An 18,605-nucleotide genomic window follows, 5' to 3' on the forward strand; every position below is an offset into this window, starting at 1 on the left:
CTTTGGAATGTTCAGTAGCAATATATACATCAACCTTTTCACAGACAACTAGCTTAATGCTAAGTCAAGAAAACAGCTGTGGATTTACTTAATTTAAAAGCAGTCTTATTGAAAGATAGCATTAAGCAGTATATTAGATAGGTACAGCAAAGTAAAAAAAAAATCCCAAAAAAACCCCAACCCACATGGTTCATTTTGAAAACTCAGTTGTTTTCCTGATGCTGGTAAACCAATGAATTAATGCAGCAATCCCTGTGCCTGCACACAGTTCAAATCCTTCTTTCACTTCTGTGCTCCTTGAGTACCACTGAAACTCAGGATCGACACTGAAGCAGCAACTGTGTCAGAGTAACTTCTCACAGAAATAACTTAAATTCATTTTCTACATTAGCAGAATAATGACAGTAAGTCAGACTTGTTGACGCATTTTATTGTGAGATGGGGAGTCTGGTAAAAAACTAGAAAATGACCATGATGTAACAAGGAACTTAAAAATGAAGTTTCAGATTTGTAACATACATACATGAATACAGGAACAAATTGGCACAAAAATGTTAAACATTGTTCCCAACACTGTTTTATAAGATTATTCTAATTTGGCTTACTAAGGAAATGAGAGTTTTATGGTTAGACTAATCTCTTAACAAAACTGCAGAGCATCATGCTATTAGTCACACAGTGAATTTCAAAATTTAAGAGCTTTATATTAAAAACTGGGTAAAGGTAAAATGAATTGATTGCAATTGTAAAATTAATACATTCCCATTTTAATTCTTCTGTTCTACAGTCCAAGGCAAGTATAAATGTTAACATAACACTGTTAAATCAAATCTCAATGCAAGAGAACCGATTGCATCTCTACTTTAAATCTTATCAACTTTCCAAATTTTCATACTAAAATATATTATTGTATTAATACAAACTACAGTATTATACACTACACTGTGTAATAAATAAAGAAATATAAAAATAAGACACATAAATATAAAAGTTTTCTAAAACTAAAAAGGTACATATGTCAGTAAGAAGGGTATTAATACTGCCAGGTTTGAAGACATACAGTACAAAATGTTGCACAGATCTATAAACTAAAAGAAATAAAATAATACTGATAGGTAAAAATCAGCTAACATTGTTAATAAATGGGGTCCATAATAACTAACATTTGAAAATACTTATGAGCCAGATAACATGTCATGTATGTGTCTGAAATTAAAGTAAACCAATAAAGCAATAAAGCAGATTAGAAAATTTCCCTTGTAATTATTGTAGAGAAATTCTGCAAGTCAGGTATTAACCCAAAATACCACCAAATAATTAAATAATGAAATATACCAGTGTTCTTACTTCTCTGATGGCTGAGTGTTTTTTTCCCCATGAATAGTTTAGAAGTTTGATACAAATCAACAAATGCTAGTTATTGTAGGCCACACATTGGATAAAGGCTGCTTAGAGCCTTTGTAATACTGATAAATGGCACTTACAGCACACAGGTCTTGCATAAGGCCAAAGGAGATACAAAGCTTCATATCATATCCTTCATATTGTTACTACATACTCAAAACACAATTACAAACACTGTTTTTGACAACTTTCCTGTCCTTACCAGTATTAACACTGTTAGTCCCTGCAATCAGAACTCAACGACAATCTTCTCAACTACATTTTTAACCACATGAGTAAGAAACTTCAGTTCTTCTATCATCTTCTTTCTTAAGGCTAACAATACACTTTAAATGATAATATGCTCTACTACAACATCTAATGTCATAAACCGCTACCTTCTAGGTTGAATTTACAAAGGTAGCCACGCACTGTTTGCAACTGCATTACATGTCTCTGCAAAAGGGAATTTTGTAGTGCAGAAGTTCTCACATTTTAAAACATAAGAAAATACTGAAGCGGATTTAGGAAATGTTTTACCATAACAAAAAAAAAAAAATCATATAAATCTCTCCCAATTGTACAGTTTAAAAATTAATCAACTTAAGAATGAAAATTAATACTGATAAAACAAACAATGCCAGATGCTTGTCTAATAATCAGGTTTCCTACAACCTGTTAAATCTTTGCTTCCAGAGTCACTGTATTTTTCTAATCTGCTTCATGTTATAAACTTGTTCCTAACTTTGAAAACTGTGTGAAAAATTACTAAGTTTGAGGTTCAGGCACACCTGGATTTCTTTTTTTTTTATCTTTTCTTTTTTTTTAATATATATATTTTTTTACACAGTAGTGAACAGAAATCACAGTATGCAGGCTACTGCGTTTCCATGAAAAGCATGTATAATATAGAAGGAATTTCATTACCAATTTTTTTTCCTTATAGAAAAAAACCTAGCATGTAAGCTTTATGCGTTGTTTTCTTCTGACACCTGCCCATTATTTTGTATAACTTCTGGTTCTGCATTGCTTGCTTGATTTACAGCTTCATCGTTCTTGTTACCTTCAGTTTTCCCTTCTTCCTCTTCTACCGCTCCTTCCTCTTCCGCATCCCCTACTACTTCTTGTAGTTCCCTACATTCTTTTTCTTCCTGAAGTCCCTCTATGTCTTTTTCTTCCTCCTCCTCTTCCTCTTTCTCACTGTACTCCTCCTCCTCCCTGGTGAGGCTCTCTCTCTCATCCGAGTCGATCTGCGAGGGGGATGCCCTGACCACCACGTGCTCGCTGCTCAGCACCTCCTGCCCCATCTCCTCGGGCTCGGCGCTGTCGCGCTCCTCCGGCTCCCGTTTGCAGTACGAGTAGCGATGGTTCATGTGTTGAGAGTAAGACCCCGAGTGGGAGAAGCGCTTGCCACACTTGTCACATTGGTAGGGCTTTTCCCCAGAATGCAGTCGCATGTGCTCGATCAAATGGTGTTTGTGTTTAAATGCTTTTGTACAGATTCCACACTCGTGAGGTCTTTTACCTGCAAAACAAAGCACAAACAGTTGGATGTCTCGGAGCTGAAGTTCTAAAAATGTAGCCTGTTGTTTTCATTGCAAAATGCTGCTGGTGAACATATCAGCATCGATTAAATTTTATTTAACCAGATGTTCTACTCAGGCATTATCAGCCTGAGTTTCTCTCCTGAGCCCAAATGATGAGAGTGCAAGGGTACACTGTCACAATTACAAGAGAATTTGTAAGTTTTTTAGGAAAACTGATCATAGGAGGATAAAGAGATTCTCAGATATAACCTCTAGCACAAATAAAATACAAACTAGAAAAGTAGACTTTTTTTTGCATAAACTATTCCCAATAGAAATCATTTTAACTTTTCTATATTGATTGTAATTTAAAATCAACTAAGCTTTTATGTTGGTTTTTGTGTACCAAGTCATTCCATGATACAGATAAAAGGAAAATCATCCTAAAATCTAGGTTGACACAGGTAAATGCTTTATATACAAAACTTGCTGACTACACATGTATTGACAAGAAAAATCTGTTTCACTCAGTGTGCTTCTCCTCTGTTTTCCAGCATTCTATTGTCTTGGTTTTAGAGTCTCTTACAAAATGTATCAGGAGCCTAGCAGTCTTATTTTAACATTCAAAGTTGTCACACAAAACAATTTGGCAGTCTTAGCCCAGACATAAAAACCAAAGACAGTAAGACAGGAGGTTTTTTTGGTTACACTACACAGATGATCACCATGTCATCTTTTGCTAAACAAGCAACAAGGTGGGTGTTGGTCTCTCTTCCAAAGAAATAAGAGATATGACAAGAGGAAATGGCCTCAAGTTGTGTCAGGGGAGGTTTAGATTGGAAATTTGGAAAAATTTCATCACCAGAAATGTTGTCAAGCACTGGCACAGGCCGCCCAGGGAAGTGGTTGAGTCGCCATCCCTGGAGGTATTTAAAGGACATGTAGATGTGGCACTTTGGGGACATGGTTTACCAGTGCCTTGGCAGTGCTGGGTTAATGGTTGGAGTCAATGACCTGAAAGGTCTTTTCCAACCTAAATGATTCTATGATTTTGAATATTGCATTGATCTTAAAACTGGTGTGGGAAGAACAATTGTGTTAGGAAAAGGAGTTAAAAGAGTCTCAGGAGAGGATAGGTATGAAATTAGATACCCTTAATGAATAAAACTTGAGAAACTTGATCAAGACAAAAAAGAATTTGTTATGCTTTTAATTTCATATGTGAGATAACACTAAAATGTTAATATGTAGAAATATAATTAATATAATAATTCAGCTACTCTGCAAACCAAGAAAGTAGAGCAGCATGAAGCGAGTAGCCAAAAGCTCTAAAGAGTTTATCTGATGGATATGGGGAAAGAGCAGACAACAGAGTCAGCAAGACAGAAATATATAATACAAAACCCAATATATATTTGGCACCTAACCAATAAAAAAAAGAATTTTTATTTTAAGACATCACAGAAGAAATAAGAGAGCAAGAGGTATTAAAAAAACCCTAAAAATACCAGAACTGTAGCCAAAAGGAACAACCATGAGAAATTAAAAATACAAATCAATGCCAAAAGGGTGTTCTTTAGTGGTTAGATTCTATGTCTAATGAATAACTGAAGCTGTTAACTTCAGATCATTATAAATGTGGCTCAATTTGAAAATCCTCCATGCCAGATAGGCACACTGCTTTTCATGTAAAGTATCAAATACTTTACGATTTTTTTTACACACATGATCCTTTTTTTCCAAATTATATTTTTAATTTTAATTTTTTCTTAATTTATCCCCAGGCATGGTAAATTAGAAGTAATAAATCCTCAGTTTTAGGCTGCGGCTCACAGATGATTATCCACAAGCCAGACACAAAAACTCACCTTTTCCTATTTAAGGTTTAGGTCTAACAAATTTAAAGAAAGACAGAATTGCTCTCCTGTCAAACAAATATACAAAACAGAGATTTCTAAAGAAAGCTTAGCACAGTCAGTAAGGACTACTACACTTCTCTACACTGTACAAGAACTGGATTCCAGTTGAGATTATCAGTTACGCATTATCAAAGAAATACTGATTGGAAACATCTTTTCCTAGTACATACCTGTGTGTTCATACTTATGTCTCAATAACGAGCTGCTCTTCTGGAATATTTTGTCACATAAATCACATGCATACATCCCGTTTTCTGTCTTTCTCATTTTTTTCTTTGGGGGTGTTGAATCAGAATCATTTTGATCTTCTACATTGGATATTCCTTCTGAGCTAGTGTCTTGCCTTTCATCCTTCAGAAAAATTACAAAAAAAAGTTAAGTTCAATAAAAAAAGTCACTCACATAAACTGAAGCTGCTATTCTCATTCAATTCCACAAACAGCCAAACAAAATTGTTTAAACTTCCACAGTCAAAAAAAATCTTTTACTGCATTGTTCTGCTTTGCAGTCCCTGTCACCATCCAGATGCAGAATCCTCACTGGGACTGGTTTTAATCACATCCAAATCTGACTGTTGGCCAGGTCTAAGCTACACTGGCACATCACATTTTAGGGCCCATAAAATAAATGCAATGTTACAGACCTGTAAAGCACCTCAGTAAATGGGAAGAAGAAATTTGCCATCTGACTGCATTTTTCAACTATGTTGGTCACCTACCTTTTGCTGCCTCAGATTTTATAAAGACTATTTTTTTGCTGAAGTTTTCACAAAAAGCTATTTAAGTTACTATTTGGATTTGCATATTTGACTACCCTCTTCCTCATGAAACTACCACAAATACTACTTAACCCAAAATTTAGGGGACTTCAAATAGTTTCATTAGTAAATAGTTTCAAAAATATAATTGTTGTCTATTTCTAAGCATTTCAAGTGCTGAAGCTCCCCTGTAAAAGCACAGTATTTTCTACTGATATCAGCAGTATCACTACACACATATTTTATCACATATCATCAAATCTGAATATAAAAGTCTACATGTTAGCTACCTCAAATGTCTGTCTCAAACTTTTAATATAAGCAACCTTGTAACTCTTCAAGGCTCCTCAGTCTCTGGCAATACAGAAGCCTGAATAAAATGCTAGACAGGCAATTTCTAAGATTTAAGTAGAAACAGTCACTTTTCTGTTCTGCCATGTCCCTACCTCAATGTGCACAGGTGCTTCTCAGGAGGACTGACCCGATTAGACCACATCTGGATGTACCCAGGGAGGAGCAAGCCAGGATACAGCAATGGCAGATGAAGAAGATAAATACCTCCCTGACTTTCAACTGAGAATACATCCTCATTTTATCTAAAATGCCATTATGGTGTAGGATGAATTCAGCTACTCTGCAAGCCAAGGAAGCTGAGCAACATGAAAGGAATAGCCAAAAATTCCAAAGAGTTTATTTTCTGAATGTGGGGAAAGAGGAGATTTGGAGCCAGCAAAAGACAGAAGCCATGGTTTTATTTTGCTTTTTGATCAGGAGCATTAGATAGTCTTTAAAATACTGAGCACTAATGTCCTAGAAGATTAAATATGGTGAAGAACTGAGTTATCCACACACAACAGTTTCTGTCAGTCTGGACTCAAGCTGCCTGAGCTAATTAGCTTTGCAGAGAGCACAACAGTTATATCTATTACCCATTTACAGTCAAGTCAAATAAGCCTGATAGCTGATATTTATATTTTTATTTAATTCATCCTGATTAGTTAGTTCATCACAGATACAGATTGAATACATCATACATGCATTACATAGGAATATGGGATCCAAGTACCTGATTTCCATTGGCTTGGGCCTGTTTTGGTGGTGTCTCATGAACTGCAGGACTAACTGTAGTAGAGTATGTGTAAGCCACCTGTGGAATCAAAATGGTTTGCTTATTGGCAGCGAGAGCTCTCAAGCAGGGAACACTGTTCTGGTCAGCAATGGCAACAATTGTAGGTAACTGGGCAGTGACTGTAGGTATAGCAATATTTATGGGATTGGCACTTGGTGGGATTACATTTACAATAGGATCAGAGTCTGTAACACTGTTGTCCTTTTGTGGTTCTTTTTTTGCACAAGTTAAGTTCAAAGGTTCTTCTTGGACAGAATAAACACTGTTCTGGTAAACACTAGTTATGGTAGATCTTTCCAACAGTTCTCCATGTTGCTTTGGTAGCGAAAGGTCAAGAGGTTCTATTTGTGGCTCTTCTTGTACACCCTCTGCCGTGTACGTGTAACCCTGTGAGTTTCTTGATGAAGAAAGGTTTAGTGGTGATGCAGATGGCGTGCTACTGTGTGAACCATTCAGAGTTGATCCCCCTGGTAAAGTTTGAGATTTTGTTGTACTGACAGGATTTTGTGAGTTATTTGTGCTGTTCTGGGGCTCGCTCACATTTGTAGTTGCTGCTTGATCATCGTTATCTGCGGGACTGCTTAATTTAACTTGTTCAGGAGAAGATGGTCCAGAAGACTGCACAGAAATTTGTCCAGCTTGCATTTTTTCAAACCACTTTTTTACCACATCCAGTGGTAGGTTAACCGAATCTGCTATTTTTGAAAGCTCTTCTGCGCTTGGTTGTGCATTTAATGCATAATACGCTTTTAGGAGCGAGAGAAGGTTCTTTAAAGGTGGCTGACCAGGAGATAAGTTGTTCTCCCCAGTTTCTGATGGGACAGGGGACTCGGGTTTCTCAGCTTCTGTTCCACTTGGCTGGGGAGGCTGAGGAGGGCTTTTTGTTTCATAGTGCTTTAATTCTTGAAGTGCATTAAGATCTCCTGGACAGTCATCACAAAGAAGACAAGTGCTATCATTGGTCTCTCCTTCAAAATTCTTATCTTTCTCAGACTTCACCGTGAGATCTTCTGGTAATTTTTCATTTTTGCAACTATTTGTTGGAACAGAGTTTTCTTTTTTTAGATTTTGTGGAACAACCTGAAGTTGACTTGGCTGCTCCAAGCTGTAGTTGATGATAATTTTGGTTGTCCCATCTTGGTCAACCAAAGGAAGACTAATAGCTGAAATGAGGGAATGGCCAGCCTGTTGTATAGATGCATTGTTGATTGTTTCTTGTTCTTTGGACGCAAGATTAGCATGATTGTTTTCCAGTACTTGCCTTATTACATTACCATCCACTGCCACTTTTAGTACATTTTGAATGTCACTTAAATTGATGCTTATGGGAGACACCAGACCTACTGTTGGTAGAACAACAGCTTGCACCACACCCTGAGGAGAACTGGTTGCCTGCAATGGGCTACCACCACTAAAAACCCCATTCTGCAAAGGGGTTGAACAATTAATTCCTGAAGCAACCACTATGGGCTTGAATTCATAATCCACAGGTTCAGTTTTAATTTGGTTAAGAGGAAGCTGCTCTTGCAAGGGTTTGTTTTCTATCTTTTGTCGTATCTGTGGTCTTGCTGGGCTACCTGGTGATGCAGAAAGGGAAGGGGAGGAGCACTGAGACATCTTGAGCCCTGACCGGGCTCGACCATTCACGGGCATCAAACCAATACACTTCTTACTGCTTATGTGTGAACTGTATGAACCAGAATGGGAAAAACGTTTCTTGCAGTTTGGGCACTCATATGGCTTCTCTCCTAAAGATTTAAAAAAAAAATAAAAAAAATAAAGGAAAAAAGGCATATGCAACAGTTTACCAGATTATAGTGTAATTACATCAAATCATCAAATAATAATTAGCACAAAGAATACATCATAATGACCTCTGAAGGAGTCCCAGGGAAAAAAGAAAATCTTATCTAGTGAATAGAATAGTGAGAGTATAGCTCTGATCCAAGGCTCCTTTAATAAGTTTGTGATCCACTAATAGATATAGGATGGAGCCCATACAATCACGTGTTCCAGTATTTTTCTGTCTATTTGAAAATTACAGATTTCATTGAACTCCATTAAAGTTCCACTAACTTCAGAAGCTACATAAACTACTTCAGAATGGAAAAAGAAGAATAGGATTAATTAAAGAAGAAAATACAATAAATGCAAATCATAATTGTATAAAGAGCTATGCACATTTTATTGCAGCAAACTCAAATACAAGCTACCCATATCTTCCTACAATACTCATCTGTTGGGTTAAAGACAGAAATTAAGAACCTCTTTTGAGTGACCACATTTAACCTACTGTTACATAACAAAATATATTATTATATATAACATTTCTTATAGATTGAAACTTTTCTAATAAATTGTGTCCTGAGTCTACTTTAGTCTAATAGTCTTGAATGATGACAATTACAGCCCCAGGAGGAACACACAGTTCTTATGTCCTAATTATTATCAATTAAAATTCTCTAGCAAGGCTTTTAGCAGATTGAATGATCTGCAAGCATTGAAGAAAAAACAGACAAGTGAAAAGGACTAGAACGATGTCTCCATTACTTCTGCCACAAGTCAAGTTTTCCTTAATTGTAAGAGATTAAGTTGCAACTGTAAATCCTCTTGAGTTTTTCTACATATTCCCTGCACACAGCCAAAGGCTGCAGTCAGTGCTTGCAGTATTCCAGAAGGAAAAAAAATAAGGAAAACACTAGTATTTCAAACTTAGACTTACAAGATTGCTATTACTTCAAAGTTATAAAGAGCAGAAATGGCAACATTAGTACTCAATTCAATGCTTGATTTATTTACCACTGTGGATTCGTAGATGCTCCTTTAGGTGATGTTTATATTTAAAAGCTTTTCCACATTCAGTGCACTTGAACTTTCGATTACCACTGGACTGCGTCACATGTCTCTGTAAGAAAGAAGTCTTAATTATTGTACAGGACAGCATGTTCCAGAAACTCCTTGTATTTTCACACTGTAACAGAGAAAATGCAATACAAACCCGAAAAGAATCAACCATAATTGTAGGAGACTGAAGGTGGTATGGGTAATGCAAGAAAAAGAAACAAATTACAAATCAGGTAAAAACTGAGACACATATGTCTTCTGAATAAATCTGGCACAGTAAAAAGAAAAAAACCAAAATAATCTCAAAATATAGTTGCCCCTTCTCCTAAATTCAGGTTAAGTTTGCACTGACATGTTGTGTGAGAGAAAGTTCCAGGATGAATGTTAATTCTACTTGTGAAAGTAAAAACATCAAGAAAACCTCCAAGCCCACCACCCACAGAATATTTCATGCAGGACAGAGAAACATTAAAGTCTATAGAAGCCTGTTTAAACTTTAATCAAGTTGACTTGATTTTTCCATTTACATGCTTCCAGGGTTTACTGTTGGCCTTGGATTCCTCTATAAAATGATGCCACAGGATTGCTCAAGAGAAGGTAGCTCAGTGACAATAAAGGTACTCTTAGTCACCATTAATTTGCCAAATAAATGCAAGAAACTAAACCAAACCAAATAAAAATATGGAGGGATTTCTCAAGTACACAACATCAAACCTCTTCAGTATTTGCACTGAAACTCTGTGATCATTTTTGTTAGATTTTGCTTTGTGTGAGCATTTACTGTTAGAACTTACTGTTAAGTTTTAAATTGTTTTTGTCTTTATTGCTATACTAGCTTAAAAAAAAAGGAAAAGCTAAGACAGACATGCAAATATATGTAGCACATATGTGACACATATATGCAAGATCTATAATTTACCATGAACTGTATAAATCTACAAATGTGTATTTTTAAGGACAAAAATTACATGCACTTTAAAAGTTGAAGCAGCTTAATTAACCAACATAAAATGGAAGAATTAGAACTTCTTCTGTTCAAACAACTTGTTGAATAAAAAAAACCAGCAGTTTCATGGACTCTGGGGACGAACAGGATGCCCACCAGGAATGGTGGGTGTGGATAAGCTGCCTCTGGTGTGAAACCATGGGGGGAACTTCTACCCCTGCCTCTGGGGAAGGATGCAGCACTGGGAGCAGATGCTCACCAGGTGCTGGGGCTCTTCATTGAGTACAGCATGACAACTGGGGGCTGAGAACTGTGCTGGAGAAGCAGGGATGGATAAAACACAGGATGATGACCCTGCTGTGAGACATGCTTGCAGACCTGAAGAACCTGTTGCTGTGCAGGTTGCTGGATGAAAGTCTGAACTCTGCTATGAGATATGATGTCCAAATTATCAACCCTTTCTGCTCTATTCCCTGTCCTCCTTTATATGTTACAAATGCTAACAGAAGACAAATTGAAATAAAATAATCTAAATTACTTTCAAATACTGTAATTCAACAGTTCCCTTGGGATAAGCATTTGGTTAAGCTGTAGATTTTACCTCTCAGCAGATACTGCTCCCACCCTGCTCAAAGTGGGCTCCTTCCCACCTCCTCCTGGGCTCTGCAGTGAGGTCTCCACTACAATTTACCCCCATTAGCACCTGACCCTCATTCCTGAGTTTGTCAGCTGTCTTTTGCTAGTTCACATGGCTTTTCAGCTCCATTTAACTAAGTCCCTTGAAGATGATGTTCTAGAAGATTGCAGCTGACTCACTGCATTTCACTTTAATGATCCAACTGCACTGAGTCCAAAGGACCATGTCAGGATTAACTTAAGCCTGCCGAGAATCACTTACTACCATTTGACTTGAGATTATACAAGCTCACAGATCTCAGGATATATACAGTTACTGCAAGTCCTGGACTACATAAATATTCATACTAAATATCAGTGCCTGTATTCAATCTGTCAGAAATGTTTCTGCTCCAGTCTTTAAAACCTGATGTTCTATTTCTAAGGCATGGAAGTCCACACACCACTTATCAAATTTTTTACAAGTTTTCCTGTCTTCCTAGTCATAGCTATAAGGCGCTTTAAGCTTTCTGCTACGTAGCGTTTCCAAATCTATTTTGCCTTGGCTTCTTATATTTGTAACTCTCTGTTCAGCTTTCTTGCTGTCTCTTGTAATATTGTTTGATGAATCTGGGACTTCCACAGAATTACTTTGAAGGATCTTCTTTAAAAGTAACTGAGAAAACACAACACTTCTCCAAAGTACCACCTGTAAGACTTTCACCTTCATTTTCTCAGATTCAAATGGCTTTCCCCATTTTAGCACTGTTAAAGCCACATTAGTTTGTGCCTGTGATGTGTGATGTATTTCTAATACACTGTACATAACTGCTGTTTTCTGCTCATTAAAGAATTAACCACAACATTCAAAAAATATTCTTCTGCACTCCTGCAAGGACCGAAAGAAGAAACATCAGCATTAGGGTCCATAACTAGCCACTAATACATCCCTGCATAAAATGTTTACTGTACTTAGGACTGAAACCCACTCCTCTCACACCAGAGAACAAAACTAATTAATGAGCATTCTCAGAAGTTATTTGGAAGACAGAAAGTACAGGTACATCAGGGGTCGAGGTTTTCTCGCTCCGGGAAGGCGGCAAGACCTCGGAAAACCTCACCAAACGAGGTCCCCGCCGGGATCTCCCGCGCTGAGGTGGCGGAGCGGAGCTGGGAAACGCGGCACCCGAGCCCGGGCTAACTCCCCGAAGGAGGGTACCAGGAGACTTGGCGATTAGAAGATGCAGACGCTGAGCTTTAGAGCTCAGGGTTGATTAGGTGCAGCGGGGTCGGAGAGGGGTCGGGGGGAACCAGGCGTCGCTGGGTGCTAAAGCTCAGAGCGCCGAGCGGAAGCAACACGGGGTTAAAGGGAATGGAGAGACGGGAGGGGTTTGGAGAGGAGAGCCAACCGGGGCACAGGGGACACAGGATTGACAGGGGAACTGGGGAATAGGGGTGCAAGGGGGGCAGGTACAGAACTCTAAAAACCAATAATAAACCGCGGGTAAAGGAACATTCTGGCTCTTAATATGGGATGAAGGAGAGGAGAGCTCCAGAGACCAATACTTCTGTTCTCTGATCCATATTCATGAGGCTAACTGCAAGGTATGTCGGGGGAACAATTTTCTGTCACCCTGACCTAAGGTTTCTTCAGACCCAGGGGGGTTTGTCGGTTAGTGCGGTCTCCTGGCTCATCTGAGTTAACCTCACTGCTACCAAGGGGTATTTTGCAAGTGGTTTACTCACGATCTCCAAGAACTGCCATTTCTTAGCAGTGTGTATGACACTGAAATTTTTAAAGACTACCTACAAGTGCTTCATAAATTGATGAGAAAAAACTCAAAACAAATACAAGAAGTACTTTTTCACACTTCAACATCTGTTTTGGTGCTTCACATGTGAAGGCAGATGACACAAAAGGACACAAACGCAGCATCACCTCCTCCCAGCTGTTGGTGGTGCAGGAGCAGCCAAGGGAGCCGAGAGGGACACGGGGAGGAGGCAGGCATGAAGGAGAAGGGGCAGGATGGCTCTCAGCTCTCTGCTGGAGCAGGAACAGAAGTTCTGCATATCTCCCCTGGCTCAGAAGCAGGCCCAGTGTGCAGGTACCCCTTGCACTACCATCACTACACTAGATTTTATCTTTGCTGCTTTGCTTCCTTGTTACAAAATTGTCACATGATGGATATTACCCAGCTAACAAAGTTATCCAAGTAACCTATTGTAAGGTGAAGTTCTTTAAGAATAAGACATCAAGTTTTGAACATGCAGCTGTTTAAGATCCACAATCAGGAAGTCTATACTTTCCTAAGGACAAAAGTTCATTTTCCATCACACAAATGATGTAATCATGTATATGCAGCCAATTTTGAAGACATGACAACTTTGTGATAATAACATAAACAAATAAGTATTTCAAATTTGCCAAGTATCTAAAATATTGTAATTTAAATTCTGGCCACAGCTTGAGAGAAAAGAACACACTTAAACAGGTGTAATACTGAATTCCAGATACTTCATAGAAACAGCATTAATCAAATACAATTCTGCCTTCGAAAGTATAAATCCATTAAAATATATCTGCAGGAATACAGTTTAAGCTTTCCTTTTCAGCAATTCTTCTTAGAGTGTTTACTCACTTGGTATTTTTTATTTTTTCATTCAAACTACATGCAAGGATGGGAAAGGCTTCTATCCCCCCAGCTATTTTATTTTTCTGGTTTTAGGCTTGTAACTGAAAAGACTGAAAATAAATGTGGTACCCCACAAAAAAATTTGTTTAAATAGCATTCATAACTTTTATAGTTAGAAATATAGGATGTATATAAGATGAAAGTAACTTTTAAAGTAGAAGCCGAGCCAAAAACAAAGCAAAACAGAAATTAATTGTTCATGGGAAGCATATTTGAATAAAAAAGAACTTCCACCCCAGAATATGCTGGTGAGGTTATTCCAAAGCTTGTGAGACAATAAAATCCTTGCAGCAGGATGGCTGACACTTCTTGTACCTATTTAATTGAACTGTGAATGTGAACACTCAGATATAACAAATTTTTAAGCCTCTTAAATTGTTGGACTTGGTGATACTTTGTAGGATGGAAGTTAATAGCCAATGTGTAAAAAAGTATCCCCTTTACTCTGGGATACAGCCTTTCAGTTTAACAAAAGATCTGTCTGTTTGGTGCTACCAGAAATGTTGGAAGTACCTTTACTTTTAGATTCTGGTTTGCATGTTTCTGTTATGTTTGTCTCCCGTTTTGTTTATGGAGAGTATTAATCTTTCTGGTCTGTCCACTGAAGGAAACATCTCCAAGCTTCTTAAACCTGGTGGTGGAAAATCTGTATTGTTTTTTCTCTGGATAATTCCTGACTGTTTCAGTTGGTTCCTAAGCCTCAGAGTGCCTCTGATAAGCTATGGAAGCATATGCTGGGGATGAATGATGGGACATTGTGGGGATAAAAATACAGAAAAGAAGAAGAGGGACAGGAGAATGGAGTCTCAGAATCTTGCATAGTGATCAGATGGCTAACTCATGGAAGGCATTTCAGGGAACCATGCCCTCAGGTCAGCCCATGAACCAGAGAAAACAAGCTCATAACATCTTTAATCTTTTCTGTTGCTTCATTTAGTACTGAAACACCATATTTCACACACTAATTAATTGTGTATTGTCTTATAGAATGAATTGCATTGAAAAACTGTACCTCACAGTTCAAGCAACACACTGGTTTGTTTATTAAGGGCAAAAATGCTACAGTAAATTGTGAATTATTCAAACAAGACTTATGGAAAAAAAGAGAAGTGTTTCATTAAAGATTTGAAATTAGATCTGAGTCATAATTTTTATGCGATAGTAGCCAATGAGCAGAAAAACCAACTAATTACCTACAAATGTAATAAAGGCTTTGTGAAAACAACTCTACCGCCTAGATGGATGAAAACAGGAATTGAGATCTCAGCCTTTGACAGTTACAGAAAAAGCTTGATGAGCAATAAGCTTGAGTATGTGCTCTGGGACTGGACCATCAGCTGACAAATAATCTGCTGTGCACAGCTTACCTGCTTGGTACATTTTTGCCCACATAACAAATCACAGCGTTGCTACAGAGGACAATAAATCCTCAACTCGAACGCCACTTACTGGATCTCTTCCTGATTTGTGTGACGTCATGTGGCGGTCGAGCTGCGTTCTGTATGCAAACGTGTAGCTGCACAAGGAGCAGCTGAAGTTATCTTCGTTCTTTTCATGGCGGTATTTGATGTGTTCCTTCAGGGAGGTGAAACGCTTGTACCCTCGATCGCAGTATGGGCAGGTGAGCAGCTGGGAAAACGCGTCAGGTGTTCCTGCACAGGACAGACAATGCACCAGATTTAAACAACCACAAGCTCCAAACTTACTACCAGCAACAAACAGGCTTTACATTTACACCTACCACTGTAAGAAAACATGCAGCTGCTGGAAGCTCCATTTGTTTCAGAGAAGGGCTAATGGTAATTTAGATTTTTTTCTGCAGGTATTATGCAACGTCTCGCACTATGCTATGGTTGCTTGAGTGTACATTGGAGAGATTCAGCACAATATGCTGAAAGGACAAGGTGGAGTGGTATTAAACCCAAAGAGAGTAGATGGAGACTAGATATATGGAAGATATTTTTCATGATAAGGGTGGTAAAATACTTGGACAGGTTGTCCAGAGGGGTGGTAGATGTCCCATCCCTGGAAACATTCAAGACCAGATTGGACAGGGCTCTGAGCAACCTGATAAAGTTGAAGATGTCCCTGCTCATTGCAGGGGCATTGGACCTAGATGACCTTTAAAGGTCCTGTCCAACCCAAACCATTCTATGATTCACAGATATATATGTGTTAGTAGGATGTACTGTCTGCAGGACAGAAAGCAGAGAGACAAATGTGAGGCCCTATATATGAGTCTATTGTGATCTATGGAATCTATTTTGCTGACTTCCATTAAACTAATTCTGTATTAGTACAGGGAAAAGTAAAACCAGATTGAAGCTAAATATTAATTTCACAAGTCTATTTTGAGAAGTCACCATTGATGAAATTTTAACTCCATCCCTTCTTATCAGCATATGTTTAGCCCCCCACATAGTAACTTATTCTATCCTTGAATAGTTTAGTAACTTATTCTGTCCTTAGTAACTTGTAGTAACTTATTCTATCCTTGAAAAATTAGTTTTTGAAAGGACTGAAAAAATATTTCTTTAGAAATTGGCTAAGGTATGTTCAAATGTAGGGTTTCCTGTATTTGATCAAACCATCAATTTACAGGTGTGATATTTTCCAATGACCATGCTAGTTTTCCATGCTTCAAGACAAACAGGAAGCAAATATTGCAAGGATGTACCTATGCACTGAGCATGAGAAAGGTGGAAGGTTTTACTAATTAACATTTTATGCTCTGACGCACAAGGGGCACATTTGTAAGCGCTCTCATTTTTTAAGTTTCAAAACTGTAAGAATTATTAATTCTTATAAAATTAACCAGTACTTTTAGAAAGTACTTCTGAATTATTTACCTTCATGACCTCTTCTAGCAGTTATCACCACAGATGGATTATATATTTTATGAAGTAGCAATTCATTCTGTTTGTGTGGAATTTACTGATTTTATTTTGACTGAATGTGCCACTGTTCTTGCAACAGTGAAAAGCAGAGTCAAACCACTTTTCCTAATTACTAAAAATCACCACTTTTTCTGTCATATAGGTTCTTTTACACTTATTATAGTAACAATCAAAGTAACCCCTAAGCACAGGGGTTTTTTTTGTTGTTCTATCTATTTCTGTTTTTCCTGGTTTAGCTGAGTTGTCCAAAAATGAATCCATTGCCACATGTGTAGAACCAAGTATGCTTCCCCTCAATTCTCTTTTTTTCCATCTACAATTCAACTCCTCTGACATAAAGAATACTCCATTTCAGCACAAATACAACTCAATGGAAATGTCAGAAGCACGTTAACTTAACTTCTATTTCCATTGGAGCAAATGGAGAAATGACAATGGTTTCCCAAAGTCACTAAAAACTCTGACTGTCGCTTCTCTTGTCTAGTCTCTCAGTTTGGAAACGTATCTTTGGCAAATGTCACTTTTTTTTTTTGGCATTTTCTGTTCCAAAATGATTAAAACACTAAACACTATTATTCAGCATTGTGATCTTCAGAGTGCTTCTCTGTGAAGTTACTGGGATAGGTACAATTTAAATTATTAATACAAATGTGCATTTTTAATGATTACATGGAAATCATATGCAAGTGTGTAAAACTGACTTGACAATATGTGCCACTGCAACCACGTATTAAACTCTTAAATTAATGAATGCACTTTAAAAAAAAAAGATCTCTGATAGCATAAAATCTCTGGAGAAGCAGAACAAAAAGGTTACCGTTATGTCTTTCACTGTTCTCCCTTAGACTGCAGTACAGTACAATGGCTACAATGACATTTATTTGTTCAGTTATATACATTTTTTAAAATGACTAGAACACAACAACTCCTAACCTTTTATGCAGGATGTTACCTTTCCTTGCAAAATCGTGAATACTCCAATTGTCACAAGGTATCTAAGCTGAACACTTCAGAAAACAGAACGCAAAACCAATCTGCACAGGATTTGCCTTCAAATATTTCATGACGAAGAAATTAACAAAGTGTAAGTTCTCATCTAGCTCAGAACACCTTAAGCATGAAACTTCCTCAGAGAAAAAAACCACATCTACTTAAAATAATGGCAGGTCATTATTTTTTCACATAAACATTTTTGTATAAACAATGCTTCTTTTTTCTCCTCTGCTGTACTTTCAGGCAAAAAACCCCCAAAACCTGCCATAGACTGGCTACCCAATAAGATAAATTCTATCTAATAGATCCTTTTGGGAGCTTTGTTTAGAACTATAAAACAGAAAAGAAACATGTTATAACTCCTCTTAAGTTATTCTTCTATAAACCTGTTCCTTTTTGCTTTACTTCTATTATATTTAATAAATGTTTATTCTGTTCTTTCATATAATGATGTTGAATGGATTTACGAAAACTTGAATTTTTATTTCCAACAACTTGAGGTTATCAGTTAGGCACTCATACAACTGAATCCCAGAGCACATCTTGTTTCACAAAATCAAGTAGCACTGTTTCTTGCAGGATGATCATATCCTTTTATAATAGTTTACTTAGTTTTATTCCCTCTATAGTTATGTGTGTATGCATTGCTCTCTTCTTAAATGCAACAGAAGTTTTGGGTCAAGTAGCGAGGACAACTGATTTCATAAGAACTGAACTGGTGACATATTTACCATTTTCATCCTGACCACTAGCTTCTGGCGTGCCTTGTCTCTGGTCCTCCTCAGGTGCTTCAGGGTAGATAACAGCTGTATCTTCTTGCTGAAGGAATTCTTCAACATTAGGGTCATGGTTTTGCTCATTTTCTGCATCAGAATCACATTCATCTTCTTTTACTAAGTGTAA

General features: G+C 37.5%; 1 protein-coding gene across 2 annotated transcripts in view; it reads right to left on the reverse strand.

The window, feature by feature from the left end:
• Window positions 1-409: 409 nt before the first annotated feature.
• ZEB1 (zinc finger E-box binding homeobox 1) overlaps window positions 410-18,605 on the reverse strand; it is a 119,561-nt gene continuing 101,365 nt past the window's right edge. For both annotated transcript variants that reach the window (XM_085050395.1, XM_085050397.1), the window contains exons 4-9: window positions 18,434-18,595; window positions 15,262-15,464; window positions 9,514-9,619; window positions 6,652-8,462; window positions 4,999-5,179; window positions 410-2,908 (exon numbers count right to left, since the gene is read on the reverse strand). In XM_085050395.1, the coding sequence (XP_084906521.1) occupies window positions 2,352-2,908; window positions 4,999-5,179; window positions 6,652-8,462; window positions 9,514-9,619; window positions 15,262-15,464; window positions 18,434-18,595 (3,020 nt within the window). In that variant the 3' untranslated portion in view covers window positions 410-2,351. The remainder of the gene's footprint in view (window positions 2,909-4,998; window positions 5,180-6,651; window positions 8,463-9,513; window positions 9,620-15,261; window positions 15,465-18,433; window positions 18,596-18,605) is intronic.

This window comes from Lichenostomus cassidix, chromosome 2 (assembly GCF_008360975.1).
Source record: "Lichenostomus cassidix isolate B80296 chromosome 2, HeHo_3.0, whole genome shotgun sequence".
Taxonomy (NCBI): Eukaryota; Metazoa; Chordata; class Aves; order Passeriformes; family Meliphagidae; genus Lichenostomus; species Lichenostomus cassidix.